The sequence below is a fragment of the Lytechinus variegatus genome, chromosome 16 (assembly GCF_018143015.1).
Source record: "Lytechinus variegatus isolate NC3 chromosome 16, Lvar_3.0, whole genome shotgun sequence".
Lineage (NCBI taxonomy): Eukaryota > Metazoa > Echinodermata > Echinoidea > Temnopleuroida > Toxopneustidae > Lytechinus > Lytechinus variegatus.
In genome coordinates, this window is record NC_054755.1 from 13,143,410 (window position 1) to 13,157,782 (window position 14,373).

Below are 14,373 nucleotides of genomic sequence, written 5' to 3' on the forward strand. Positions count from 1 at the left end.
ATATTACATTTCATCAAGATTTTTTTTCATGGTTGTGAAAATTAATGGGGTTGTTTCACCAACTTGAGACACCTTGCAAATTTTGATAAACATATAGGGACAGGGGCGGTACGGGGGCGGGGTGCACATGAACTAATGGGAAGAAATCGTCTGGGTACTACATGGACTACTGTTAAAATGATGTCACCTTCATTCTTTTCATTATTTACTTCAAATCCTCATCCCCGGCTCCAATCATAAACATCTTGACACCATCCCCAAACCTCGTCCCTTTAAAAAAAAAACGAAAAAACACCGAAAAATACATATAAAACAACAACAAAACATCTTCACTGATATCTGGTGGATCTCCCCTGGATTGCGTAACCCGGAAGTACACGTGTAATAAGGATTCATAACAAAGATCTGTGACTTGTCAAAAATCCTGGCAGTGGAGTTGCATCAGATTTAAGAATTTTGAAGCAAAACTACACTGACGTGTGTAATGTGCTTTGTGCAAGCCTTTGTGATACAGTACCCGAGCTTCCCGAAGTAAAATTCTTGAGAATTTTAGATCCAGTTAGTTAAAATACGAAACCTATCCTGGAAAATTTAGAGCCGAGGCTGGCTCGAGGTTGTCTACCGTAACTTTACTCGCTGTCACAGGGGGAGCTTGGGGAGAAAGGCAGCAGTGCAGCGCCATTGGAGTGCAAAGGCAAAAGCGACAACGGCCACGGCTTGTTGTACTCGACTTCTGGTCGATTGGACTTAAAATTTGCAAAGCTTAGAGGTTGGTAAGTTGTGAGATTGATTTATTATTATTTATTCAGGGAAATGGGAAATGAAGAGGCACATCAGCATCGTTAACTTAGTCTTAGTTCGAGGTAGACCAAAACTAAAAAGCTTCGGTCTCTGTTAATGTTGGTTGTTCAGCTGAACTCCGTTGGCTTCACTCACCAAATACAGAGACCGAAGTTCTAGCGCGATCTGTACAGGGGACTCAATGGCCATATGCATATGTTAATGTACTTAAGATCGGATAAACGGGGAAGTGAATTTGCACGACAGCCGTGGTAAGTCACTGTTTTTTTTCCTTTTAACTTGATTTTTCTCCGTTTTTTGGCAATTAATGCCAAGAGGGAATATTAATTTGCATTTTGGTTGCATTAATTTTCAAATTTTTTATTCATTAAAGACAAAAATTGAAGAGCCCCGATGGGGGGATTTTGCATTGCAAGTCCCCTAATGCCATGGTGGCCGAACGATAGCGAGCCGTCTGTGTACGAGGAGAATAAAAAAAATGTTAAAACACTCCTCAAAACAGACGGCTGCCAGCTGACTAAGTTCGAGGTAGCCCTGTTCCCGGAAGTGAGCCAGCCATCTTGAGGAGGAAAAACTTAGAACTGAATACAGAGGCATAAAGTGCCTACATTCAGAAACTTCCCAAGGTTTCCCTAGGTATAATCTACTGCGTGCCACTTAGTTTTTTTTTGGGGGGGGGCATCAAGCACTTGACTCAGTCATGGAACAACTCTGGCCTGGGTTCTGAGAAATTAGACATCTGTAATTTACCTCTTGACATGTCACATAGACATAGGCTCTAATCACTCATTCAATGAACAAGGTTATAATATAACCTTGTTCTCAGTTATATCTCCATGTGTGGCAAAATAAGGGTGGCAATGTTTGGCTTATTTTCTCTTTTTCTTTGGGGCAAATGCTTGATTTTTTTACACTGACAGTTTCCATTACATCTATTATTCATACAACTTGGCGCTTATTTAAATTTGATTCTTTAAATCCTTTTTTTCTTAATTAAAAATAGAGACCAAAAAATGAAAATTTTCTTGCCATGTTACTTTCCACCAATAGAGGGCGTACACATATATATGCCCAAAATTCAAGTTTTTGAGCGCTCTGGTGAATGAAAAAAATATTCCCAATTACTAGTGAAAAATAAATTGCAACTGTATGGAAATTAGTAATTTTGGTCACAAAAGTGATATTTTAATGATTTTTTAAAGTTTGTGCTCTGTACAACATTGGCATACCATAGTCCTACGGTCCTACCTCTAGATTCCCCACAGGCAGGGTGTTAGCAGTGAACCAGTGGCTCTAATGATGTTCAGTTATGTTTATTTATAATTACAACAACTAAAAATTACTAGTAGTACCAAAAATAAAATCAAGGTCATGCACTTGTTTGAATTAAGTTTAACAATTGGAAATCACATTGGATGAAAATGAAAGAATATTTTAATAACAATATTTGAGTCATGAATCACAGAACAAATGCAAAGCTAGAATACACTACAGGTTTTGATGATGATATTTTTTTACTCTTTGTAATGTTATTTTACAATTACGTTTTGAGTGTCTCAGTAAGTGTTGATAATTTTGTTTCAACTTTCATATTTTCGTTGTAATGTCCCCTTTCATTCTAGGGTCAATTTTTAATAATTCAAGATGTTTCAACCGCGGAGAAGAGGGATGGGACGGCAGCAAGGTCTCGGTCTCCTGCTTCTATTCCATCAGCTTTATCGGGTTGGATTCAATAGAATCCCTCCTGTTACCATGGCAACGATTGCTGCAAATGTCCTCATATTCCTCCGTGTTCTCAATCCATATATCAAGGTATGAAAGTTTATGAAAATTAAATGGCTGAAATGATCACAACCTGAAAGATTACATTATTCACTGAACAAAGCAATGAAAGGCACATGAGTTCAGCTGTCTCATGTCAAAATGAAGCAAATTATTTTTTTTTCTTCAAAATTTGACTTTATTTCTTGATTGGATATTTTCTGTACATAGTGTATATGCTCTACATGATGCTAAAGGAATCAGAGTTACATAGCCACCAATTTCTAATATTTGTTTCAACAGAAATTAACACTATACATGTATGTTTCCACATTATTTTCCTCATGTTCTAAGCAACTCATCCCACAGAGTTACATGTAGTTCCTTCTGTCATGGAATGGTAGAAAAGGCCTAATATGACATTGAACTTGGAAAACAAAAATAGTTGTACCATTGAATTTCTGAGTTCTACTTCATAGAGCCTTAATTTTTATAAGTGAAACTTATCTTTTCTCACAAACCTAGCATTCATATTGAAATACTTCTGTTTCTTACTTGGTTGAATTTTTCCACTACATATTTTGACATGGTAGGTTTGAAGAAGATATTTTTTAAAAGCCTAATCCAGATAGCTCATATTTTGGCTGCTGATTTATTTTAAGTTGTGGATGATCACATGTACTGTAGACAGTACTTAGGAGAGATAGTAACAATTAGGTGACTGGCTTTTATTTTTGTCAAGTTATAAAATAAATGAAAATAAGATAAGAAATTAAAAATAGAGCAAATGAAGAAAAAAAAAGCCTTCAGAGCAAGCTCGGTTGGAAAATGATACAACGTCCCTACCTTTTCATGAAGAAAAAAGTTATGTCGCCTTGTACTCTTTCCAAATTCTTGCCACACTTGATATGAAAATACACCATGGCACCACCCCTGTTGTCACATATAATTCTGATGCTTTTTTTTTTCAAACCATTCAGTCTGCCATTAGGTCACCATCCATCAGCAACATCTGCGTCAGCTCCGCCCACGTCTGGTACAAGGGGGATTGGCCCCGCCTCTTTCTTGCAGCGTGGTTCCACCTCGATGACTGGCATCTCTACTACAACATGGTGTCCTTCATCTGGAAGGGTATCACCCTAGAGAGGAAGTTCGGCTCTCCGTACTTCGCGTACCTCATCGTGATGTTCTGTGTCCTGACCAACGGTCTCTTAGTGGCGCTCAACGTGGGGATAGCGGAACTTCTGGAGGATAGCTCCCACATCGTCTCCTGTGCTGCTGGCTTCTCAGGTGAGTACGAAATCACCAAGAATTACAGACGGGTGAAAACTTGTGATCAAGGATCCACTTAGCCATTAAAGGGAAAGTTCACCCTAATAAAGAAAACTTTGTTGTAAAAATAGCAGAAAAAATAATAACAAATATTGGTGAAAGTTCGAGGAAAATCTGCTAAAGATTAGGAAAGTTTTTAGAATTTCAAATTTTGGATTTGCGATGTCACAAACAAGCAGCTACCCCATATGTTATGTAATATGAATAATATAAAATGCATGAATTTCATTTTTTTCTAATGGTTCCTTGTGATTTATTTTTATTTTCTATTCATGATTGGGTGTGAAATGATTCGTCCACTGATATACACAAGGTATAGCAAAAAACATTTTCAATTTTTGTGAGAAAATGACATTTCAGTGACTTTTTTACCATTTGCTATATAGGAATGCTGTTCGCATATGACGTCACAAATCAAATTATGATAACTTTTTAATCCTTTAATGGATTTTCTCAAACCTTCAGCAATATTTTTTATTATTTTTCTGGTATTTTTACAACAAACATTTTGTCAGGGTGAACTTCCCCTTTAAATGTTTTCTGAATGGCAGAACATCTTCTCTTGGCTCTTTGAACATCTATCAGAATATTACAGATTATTTTTTGAAATTTTCAGTCTATTCCATCAAATGGTATAGGTCTTATGTTGAAAAAAACCCTATTGTGACTTTTCTTGTTAATCACAAAATATATCCGGTAAGTGTAAAATGCCTTTTAATTTCAAATCCTCCAGGTTTTTTAGGGCAAATATATTCATATAATCTAGTAATAAATAATTAAGTAATGTATAAAGCTAATAACAGGGTACAACTCCTTCTCTAGGTTGTTCATGTACCAGGGATCCACACTAACCCCTTTTATTCTACTGGTCCAACCTGTTCATGTCGGACCAGTAGATACCAAGTTTTTCCATAAGTTGTTTACTGTCCGAACCTAATATTTACTGTTCCCCCAAAATAAATAAAAATATAAAGAAAACTCAAGATTATTTTACTGTCTTTTATTGCTTTTATTTCCCCCTAAAAAAAATCAGTACAAACTCAAACACACAACATAATTCGTGAAAGCCATTTCTTAAATTTATAGAGCCATTATAATTTACAAAAGAGGAGAAAACATCACTTGTTTCAGTTTGATATATTTTTACTGGTTATGTAGGACCAGTAAACCTGGCTATTTCTTAAAAGTTCCTGGCCCGACAGAAATTGTTAATGCTTTGGGACCGTCGGACCGTTTCCAGTGTCCTGCGCTGCATGTACAGTTATCATTCCATTGCAATATCTATGATTTGATCTTCCCTTGTTTAAAAATGATATAAATTTTAATTAACAGACTTATTTTGTGAATAACATTTGATTTCAGGAGTGCTCTTTGCTCTCAAAGTCCTAACAACGTACTACACACCTGTCCAAAACCAGAGGATCATGGGAATGTTCAGTGTACCTTCTCGCTGGGCATGCTGGGTTGAATTGATATTGATCCAACTCATTGTTCCAAGGGCCTCCTTCACAGGTCATCTGGCTGGTATTCTGGTTGGCATGGCGTATGTGAAAGGGCCCCTTAAGATTCTTATGGATGCCCTCTGGAGTCTGTTCGCATCAGGTGAGATTTTGTAAAAATCAAAGTTTTTTTTTTATTCACGTGGGCGCGTCATGGTCTAGTGGTTCTGACTTTTGCCTTTCAAACAGAGGGTCGTGAGTTCGAATCCTAGCCATGGCGTGTTTTCCTTCAGCAAGAAGCACTTTGCTGCACTCAACCCAAGTGAGGTAAATGGGTACCGGCAGGAAGTGATTCCTCAAAAAGCTGTGTGCACCTGAATCGGTAGCTTAGCTTAGCCGGGTAATAATAATAGCAGGGCCCGCTTGGAGAACAGTAATTAACTCTTAATTTGCGAGATGAATTGCAGCTCTGTGAGATATATATGTGTGTTATTCATTGTGAATTAATGATGGCAGCATGCCAAGGGGTACATGTACTTCCGACAAATGGTAAGAAAAATTAACTGTTTCAACTGATTGACCCTCTTGACGTCCTTTTTTTCTATTCACAGTCCTCTCTGGTGATGCAGGCCAGGGACCGCGGTACCAGCCTAGGACAGCCGCTACCGGTCTCAGGGACGAGGCTCCAACCTCAAGATCAAACCAATCCTATGCTGGGCGTGGCTATTCCACGGGATCTGGGTCAGGTGCAGCCCGGTCCAGACCAAGCCCTACTGATTACCCCTATGACAGTAGCACGGGATCCAGCTCCGGGGGTACAGGTGCTTCACCCACGCTGCCCAATTACCAGCCAGACGATTATACCGGTGGTTTGAGTGAAGAGGAACAGATGAGAACTGCAATGAGGCAGAGTATGAATAATGGTGAGTTGAATGACCTAGAATACTTGGCATTTTAGCTAGAATACTTAAATTAGAGACTGGTTATTAGTGAGACGGTATGCCCCTTACCAAACATCCTGATAGTGATTTGGGGATTGTGATGATGATGACAATGATGTTGATGATGGTGATGGTGATGGTGAAGGTTAAGATGATTATAATGATGATAATGATGATGATGATGGTTATGATAATGATGCTAATGATGGTGATGATGATGATTATGATAATGGAAATGATAATGATGGTGATGATGATGATGGTGATGATTATGATGAATGTAATAATGATGACGATGATAATGATGATGATGGTGATGTTGATTATGATGATGATGATGGTGGTGGTGGTGATGATGATGATGATGATGAGGAGGAGGAGGAAATGGATGAAAGTAGAATTTCTGTTGTTTGTGTTGGTGGTCGACGGATGGGGATGATATTGGTGTCGTTGGTATAATTTAATATTATGATAAGGAGCAAAACTTTGTTGGGAATTACAATGATTAGGATGAAGTAGACAATAGTTTTGAAGTCAGGATCTGCATGTATGTAAGCATGTACATATTCACAATCCCAGCTATTGGCATGTAGCAATATTGATATTGGTTTTATACGATGATTAACATGAACAGTAGCCAAGGGCTAAAATGCATCTTTGCAAAATTCAAAGAGGTAGTAGTAGAGAGATACTGAATCTTTGGATGTCAGCCATTTGAAGAAACCAAATATAAATAAATATCTCTCCTTTCTCCATCTCTCACCCAGGCTCGTCAGGATATCCCAGTCCACCAGAGGGAGGCAGAGCAATGCCTTCTGCCCCACCCTCAGAAGACCACACACCCCACCTCTACCCTGATCTGTCCAGAGACAATGCTGCCCCGCCCCCACCCAACCGCCAGAACGGGATGCATGCGTCTGGCATTTCGGCTGAAGAGCTCAGGAGGCGACGCCTTGACAGGCTCGATAGATGAGATCGGGGAGCCTTTCATGAACCGTCTTGTTGGTGATTTTCCCTTACTACTGTGATAATCTGAAATCCCTGCATCTGATTGGCTGAGAACAAACTGGCTGCTCCATGAAACACTCCACAGAGACACCTCAACAAGTTCAACAGACGAGAACAGAGGAACCTTTTATGAACCAATTGTCGTTTTCCCTGACTACTTTGATAAGCTATTCACCAAAATCGTTGCATCTGACTCCGAACAAATTAGATGCTTAATGAAACGCTCTGCATAGACTCATCAACAAGTTCCACAGATGAGTATAGGGGAGAGTTTCATGGAACAAATAACCAGTGATTCTCCCTGACTACTGTTATAAGCTACTAAAATTCTTGTATCCGATTGGCTCAGAAGTCATTAGATGCTTAATGAAACACTCCGCAGAGAACAAGTTCTACAGATGAGAATAGGGGAGAGTGTCATGAAACAAATAATCAGTGATTTTCCCTGACTATTGTGATAATTTACTGAAATTCTTGCCTCCGATAGGCTTAGAAGTCATTAAATGCTTAATGAAACACTCCGCAGAGACACTTAACAAGTTCTACAGATAAGAACCGGAGAGCATTTCATAAAACAGATACCGGTAATCAGTGATTTTTCCATGACTACTGTGAGAGGCTACTGAATTCCTTGCTACATGTATCTGATTGGCTCAGTAGAGATTAGATTCTTCATTGAACACTCCACAGGGATGCCTTGACAAGTTCTACAGATGAGAATCGGGGGAGCATTTCATAAACAAATAATCAGTGATTTTTACTGACCACTGTTATAAGCTACTGAGATCCTTGCATCTCATTTGCTCAGAACAAGCTGGCGCCTTCATGAAACGCTTCCAAGAAATGCCCCGATAAAATCAAATGATTTTGATGCTGGAATCCATTTGTCATTTTGTGTAGTCAACATTCAATTGCTACGCTTTGTGTTACGTGCACTGGATCCTGTAGCACGAGTATTTGCAATGAATCGCAGATTATCAGTCATTGATCCTGATTGGTTGTTATAGCAGAGAATTTTCAAATCCCTGTATGTGAAAAGTTGAACAATATGTGCATGCAACTGCAACTTCCATTGGCCAGTGTATTGTTTGGTGATGGACAGCAACTCTTGTCTTTACAAAGCCTCGATCATTTTTAATATGATTATTTATATCTTGGAGCTGACTTTTATAAGGACCATTTTCTGTTACTTGTATTTTGGGCACATCGTGGTATAGTGGTTTGGACTCTCATCTTTTGTTCAGAGGGTTGTGGGTTTGAATCCCAGCCATGGCATGTTTTTACTCACATTGTGCTGCACTCAACCCAGGTATTATGATTGGGGTACCTGGCATGATTAATTCCTTGATTGCACTGTGCACTGGAAGGCAGCTCGTGCTAAAGCTGGGGAAATAAAATTGTGCAAATAGATTATTTCTAGATAGATGCCACAATATATATAAAAGTCTAGTTAGTTATTTAGGAAACACTAAGTACCACTTGTATATATTTAAGATATGAATATCACAGCTATCTTATGAATGTGTGACTTGAGATGGCTTATATGAGCAGCGGCCAGTAGAATCAATTGTATTTCTGCTTTTCTCTTTAAAACTTATGTATTGCAGATTGGACCCTATATAATGGTTTGCATATTACTATAAAAAAAATATTCAAAATACAAAAAAAAACAACTCAAAACATTCTTTGCATTTTTTATAATTCAATTGGATTTATTTTCGTTTAAAACGAATAACAATACATATAAGATGATACATGTGAAATTGACAAATGAAAACAAGAGAATGGGCCAACTCGGCAGCATCAATCATGGTGCTGCTGGTCTACCAAGGGGTCCTCATTTGCAGCTACATTACACATGTACGTGCATATCATTTATTGTTACACATTGCCATCTTCATCATCGATCCAAAGTTTGACATGGAGATCCGGCTTTTCTTCCCTGCAAATGGGGTGGCCGGATTCAGCTCACACTCGTCCTTACCACCTCCCTTCACTTTGCCTGATTCAGTTTATCCTCTATCCTCAACCCAACCCTTCAACTCCCCTTCTCCATGTCACAATCATTTCTTTTTTAATCAAATTATATGACTAGAATGTATTTTTCTAACACATTCACACATGGGTACCAATAATGCCTAAAGTGTTTCCATTTAAAAATGTTCATTCATTGCCTTTCTCAAGGATGTATTGTTTTTAGCGATTGAATCTAAATCTGTATATTACACCGACTAACTCTGCTTTTATTTTTTTAATATCTTTTTTAATTCTGTGGCGGAGTATTTATACTGATTACATCATTTTGATATTTCATTTTCATTTTGACATTTCAATAGTGTCCTTACTCAGGTTTTATGTTACTTGAATTTATGTTAACAAAATCATCATTGGCTCACGTACACATACTTCTGTTGCAACTGAGACCTTCTTAACTTTCTCAGTATTTTATGATGATTTTTGCTGTATCAGTAAAGGCCACCGCACACCTTACTGGTCGCCGACTGGCTTGCTACTGAGTGAGGAGAAATGTGACGTCACAGCGCTTGTCAGGTTCACAGTCGCAGACTGGTCAGAGACAAGTCACAAGGAAAATCGTAAGGATTTGACATGTTGAATCCTTATGACTGGATCGCAAGCTCAATCCAACCTCCAGCCAATCAGACAGCAGAGTCGCATAACGTGTATTATGATAAACAACGCGCATACGCAGTAGTAAGCGCAATTTCTCAGATGCTATGCCAAAAAGCAAAAAGCGCATGCGTGAGTCGCAGATCGGATTGCAAGGTGTGCGGTGTCGAGGCTTATGACTGCCTTGCGACTCCTCTCCACTCACTCAGTCGCAAGCCAGTAAACGACCGGTCGGGTCGTAAGGTGTGCGGAGGCCTTAAAGCATTAGAAAAACACTGAAATGGGTTTCCACGTGTATTAAAGGCTATTCTAAGTTTGGGTAAAACATTGTGCTCTTTTAAGCAGTGTTCTCACTCAGTTTTTGTTCTTCTTGAGCCAGTGGCATACGCAGGATTTTTAAAAGGGAAGAGGGGGGTTTCAAGCGGAATGAAATGTTGACAACCAAAAGAAAAAGTCTTGTATTTCATTTACAATTGAGGCCTTTGTATCGTTCTCAACATATCATGATGCTTTCATCTGTATCCGTGAAGCATTGAAAAATACTAAAAAATAATTCATACATGTATTGAAGCCAATTTCGCATTTTGGTCGATCCCCCCCCACAAGGTGCCTTTCATTATTCCAATTCATTTTATGCGCATGTCTTAAAGCAGTTATGTTGTGGAGGATACAAAATAAACGCATTCTTTTGGATATATTTTCACCATTTTGTGATTTTACATGAAGATCTATTTTGGTCAGGTGCCCAATTAAAGTGAAATATTTGTCTTTTTTCCATTTTAAATGTAAACCACATCTTAAGCATTTTTTCTTCAAATATCAAATCACTAAATTTGTGAGATAAGTACTAAAAGGACCTTTTTTAATTGTAGGAAGATGACAACATTATCAAAAGAGGGTGTGAGGTAGCTTACAATAAAATTTTCACTCAAATAAACTAAAAGTAAAGAAGAGAAAGAAGAGGAAAGAGAGGAAGAAGAATGATAAAGGAGAAATCGATGACGAAGTAGAAGAAGAAACAAAGGAGAAGAAGTAAAAGAAGAAGAAGAGGAGGAATAAGAACAAGAAAGAAGAAGAAGCATTTTTTTTTTAATTTGCAAGGGTAGTAAAATACTAATTTATGTATATTAGTTACTTTATTAGTGATTTCAAAATCATGAAAGACATTTATTTAAAAAAAATCCAACTTGCACGTTGTATTGCATCAAACATGTATTATATTCATCAATTTTTATGGTGATACTGTATCATGATGTATACTCTTGTGATGTCATTTTTCATTTTAAATCATTGTACATTCCAGTTTGGAAGTAATGTTTTATGCTGATGTTTTTTTCCATATTTATTGATATATCTTTTTAGAAATTTGTTTATGCCGAAATCAGGTTATGAATAAATCTGGGTATTTGCTCTAGATAGTGATGTTTTTATTTAATGAATATTGTTAACTTTCTGTGTTAGATGAGGTATGTAAATAGATTTGCTATTTGGCTCAAAAATGTTTGAGCCAGATGACTATTCTTCAGGATTAGCCTATACCTCAGACATATGATGCAATAGACAAGGAGGGACGATAGGGCAACAGTGAAAGGAAGGAAGGAAAGAAAGAAAGAAAGGATGAAAGAAAGAAAGAAAGAAAGAAAAAGAAAGAAAGAGGGAGGGGAGAGGCAAATGAGCAAGTGAGGGCAAGAAATAGGAAAAAGGGAGTGGGGTTTCCTCATGAAATGGAAAGGAAAAAGTAGGATAGAAGAGAGAGAGAGATGATGAAGAAGAAGGAGGATAACAAAAAAATGAAACAACTGGAGGAAGATAAGAAGGAAGAAAGACGAGGACGCAAAGAAGAAAGAAGAAGAGGAAGAAAAAGATGTGGAGGGTGTCATGGGGGACATTGAAGGAAGAAAAAAGATGTTTCTGTCTCAGTTCATGCCCTCCATTGATTGATCTGTTATAGCCCCATCTACGACAGCTTTGTGTTTCTAGTTTCATTCGATCCACAATAAAATTGTTTGATTTCGTATATATAGGATAAAAAATGGGAAAGTGTTTTGCAGCGGTTGATGGGAGGGGGGGGGGGGGGTGCCCATGAATGGTCCACTGATTCAGGGGCCGCGGAAGAAACGATTTTGAAAGTGATTGGGGGGGGGCTGACAGTGGATGATATTTTTAAGAAACATTTTTGTCTGACACATTTAATTAAATAACAAATTGGGAGTTGAAACCCCCACTTGTCCCCAAGTTCTGCGGCCTCATTATGACATGACTTTACAGTCATTTAGAATGTCACCTGGATTTATGAAAAATTTTGTAGGGCACTTTCTTTTTTCTTGTTTTGTTTGCTTAAATTGCTGGATTTGTTGTTGCTACAATAATTGTGGAATTTCTTGACAACTTGAGTGGAACCGCCTGTTTTAATGTCATAGTTTCCCACATTGATAACATCCTGAATTCTTCACTGCTCATATTTTTTGTCTCACCTGCATAGCAGAGTGAGACTATAGGCGCCGCTTTTCCGACGGCGGCGGCGTCAACATCAAATCTTAACCTGAAATTTTCGATATTTATAAAAAGCGACATTTTAAGGACTGATCCGTATTCATGGAGAGCAGACATTATGTCACGAATCCACTAATGCGAACGTATTCACGGACAGGAAATGTTTTATATTAAGACCTTAATTAACATGGGGCAATGACCTTTAAGTAGTCATGAAAAAGAAGCATAATTATGTCACTACATGAAGCAATAATAACTCGAAGTGCGAGGAAATATATTTGGTGTATATTGACTTGAAAACGGGAGGTTTTAGTAAGATAGGATTATATATCTCATTAAACAGACAATGCAAGCTTCAGGAACAGCGAAGACATAGGCCCTGGGAAAATTGTGTTTCGTAAAGTTATGATAAAAATGTTTCTTACGCAATATAACATAACATAATTATAATATAGCATTATAATGATCAATAAGTTCTTCTTTCCCACTTCGTTTCTCTTCCTTTCTCCCTCTTTTTCTCCGTTTTTTTGTCAGCCGATGGGGGGGGGGGGCACGTGGCCCCCATGCCCCCCGTAGTTACGCCACTGGTATCTTCAATAAAAGTTGAGGTCTACATCGGTTGCTTTAGACATAATAGTGGAAACAGTAATGATATTAATTTGGAGCCATAATGATATAGACAGATAATAGTATATATTTCACAGCATATACAGACAGCTGTGATATCGTTAAGTGTGCATTGTTCGAATCTTCATTTGAAATTTGTTTGGGTGTAGGGAGGGGTGTTATTTTTTTGTTTCATTTCATTTTTTTGTGAATAATTTGAGCCGATAAAATTCCCTCTTGATGGAACAAATTTAGAAGAAAAAAAAGAAATTGAATGAATGTAACTAACTTAAAATGAAGGATCAATAATTTTTTTTAATTTAATAATAAAGAATGGATATGAAGGGCATTTTATGACCATAATACAGCCCTAACCTTCACCCTTCCTAGACCCCCCTCCCCCAGACCTCTGTGAAATGGGAAATCATCCACACTGTCACGTCGAAATTTACTCCATACAAAGTCTTTTTTTCGACAGAGTATGAAGGGAATTCAACTACTATACTGATTGTCATTTTTATAAAGTTGGTCGGGATAAAAAGAAGAAGGAAAAAACAAAACAAAAATACTCAAGAGTCGAGACGGTCAGTTATTCAGAGCATGCGCATTATTCCTAAAATCAGCTGATGCGATGACCCAAGTTGTTTTCATTATCCTGCTGCACTGCCGCCGTATCAGCGCAGTCGGGGAATCTTGAAAGGATCGTTTTCTGTTGCAAAGACACCGGTATAAAAGGGAGAACGGGCATGTAGCGCATTCCCACTCCAAAGCTTTGGGAGGATTCCGGGGAATATTACACTGCAACGGCACTGCAGTCTTTTGGATGGACTCCGCCCTGTGTTTGTCGTCGGCTACAGACTTAATAAGCAAGGTTTTTATCATGATTTTGCCAACAGTAACACGAAGGGATTGACGGAGATGTTTTTCCATCAGAACAGAAGTCAAGGAATAATCCTCTGTTGAGTTGGGTTTCTTTTTTAGGACAGAAAGATGGTGAAACGAAAGAAGTCCGGCGAAGATCCCAAAGATCTGGCAAGGCAGATTCCACTGCCTATTCAGATATTTCTGTGGAGGCAAACGAGGTGAGTTGCGAGTAACATTAAATCCTGCATGTTGTTATGTTCGTGTTGGGAATGTTATCTTTACATTTCAAATGAACAGAATTAAGAGAAAGGGTGGAAAGGAATGAAGATAAGGAGGGGAATAAGAGGAATGGAGAGTGTGGAAACTAGATGAGGACAGGAGAGAAGGACGTGGGGGAGAGGAAAAGGAGGGTGTCAAGTATAAAAAGAGTTAGAACTAGGAAGATGAAGAGCAAGATGAGAACATAAAAAGCTAGGGAAGGAAGAGGAGGGAGGGATGAT

General features: G+C 38.2%; 2 protein-coding genes across 7 annotated transcripts in view; both read left to right on the forward strand.

The window, feature by feature from the left end:
• The first annotated feature begins 374 nt into the window (after positions 1–374).
• On the forward strand, positions 375–9,738 carry LOC121429702 (rhomboid-related protein 4-like). 2 transcript variants are annotated; one of them, XM_041626872.1, is made up of 6 exons: positions 375–531; positions 2,424–2,613; positions 3,543–3,852; positions 5,257–5,496; positions 5,945–6,256; positions 7,051–9,738. In XM_041626872.1, the coding sequence occupies exons 2-6, from the start codon at positions 2,446–2,448 to the stop codon at positions 7,245–7,247; spliced, it is 1,227 nt and encodes a 408-aa protein (XP_041482806.1). In that variant the 5' UTR covers positions 375–531; positions 2,424–2,445; the 3' UTR covers positions 7,248–9,738. The 2 variants fall into 2 exon arrangements, with proteins under 2 accessions (XP_041482806.1, XP_041482805.1); XM_041626871.1 differs by having other exon boundaries at positions 376–531; positions 7,042–9,738.
• A 3,959-nt stretch (positions 9,739–13,697) lies between these two features.
• LOC121430407 (protein unc-80 homolog) overlaps positions 13,698–14,373 on the forward strand; it is a 102,594-nt gene continuing 101,918 nt past the window's right edge. For all 5 annotated transcript variants that reach the window (XM_041627692.1, XM_041627695.1, XM_041627694.1 and 2 more), the window contains exon 1: positions 13,698–14,091. In XM_041627692.1, the coding sequence (XP_041483626.1) occupies positions 14,000–14,091 (92 nt within the window). In that variant the 5' untranslated portion in view covers positions 13,698–13,999. The remainder of the gene's footprint in view (positions 14,092–14,373) is intronic.

Coding starts and splice junctions, on each gene's coding strand:
- LOC121429702 (XM_041626871.1), top strand. CDS start 2,446: ATGTTTCAACCGCGGAGAAGAGGGATGGGACGGCAGCAAGGTCTCGGT. Junction 5,497..5,944: donor CTGGAGTCTGTTCGCATCAG/GTGAGATTTTGT, acceptor TTCTATTCACAG/TCCTCTCTGGTGATGCAGGC. Junction 6,257..7,041: donor GAGGCAGAGTATGAATAATG/GTGAGTTGAATG, acceptor TCTCTCACCCAG/GCTCGTCAGGATATCCCAGT.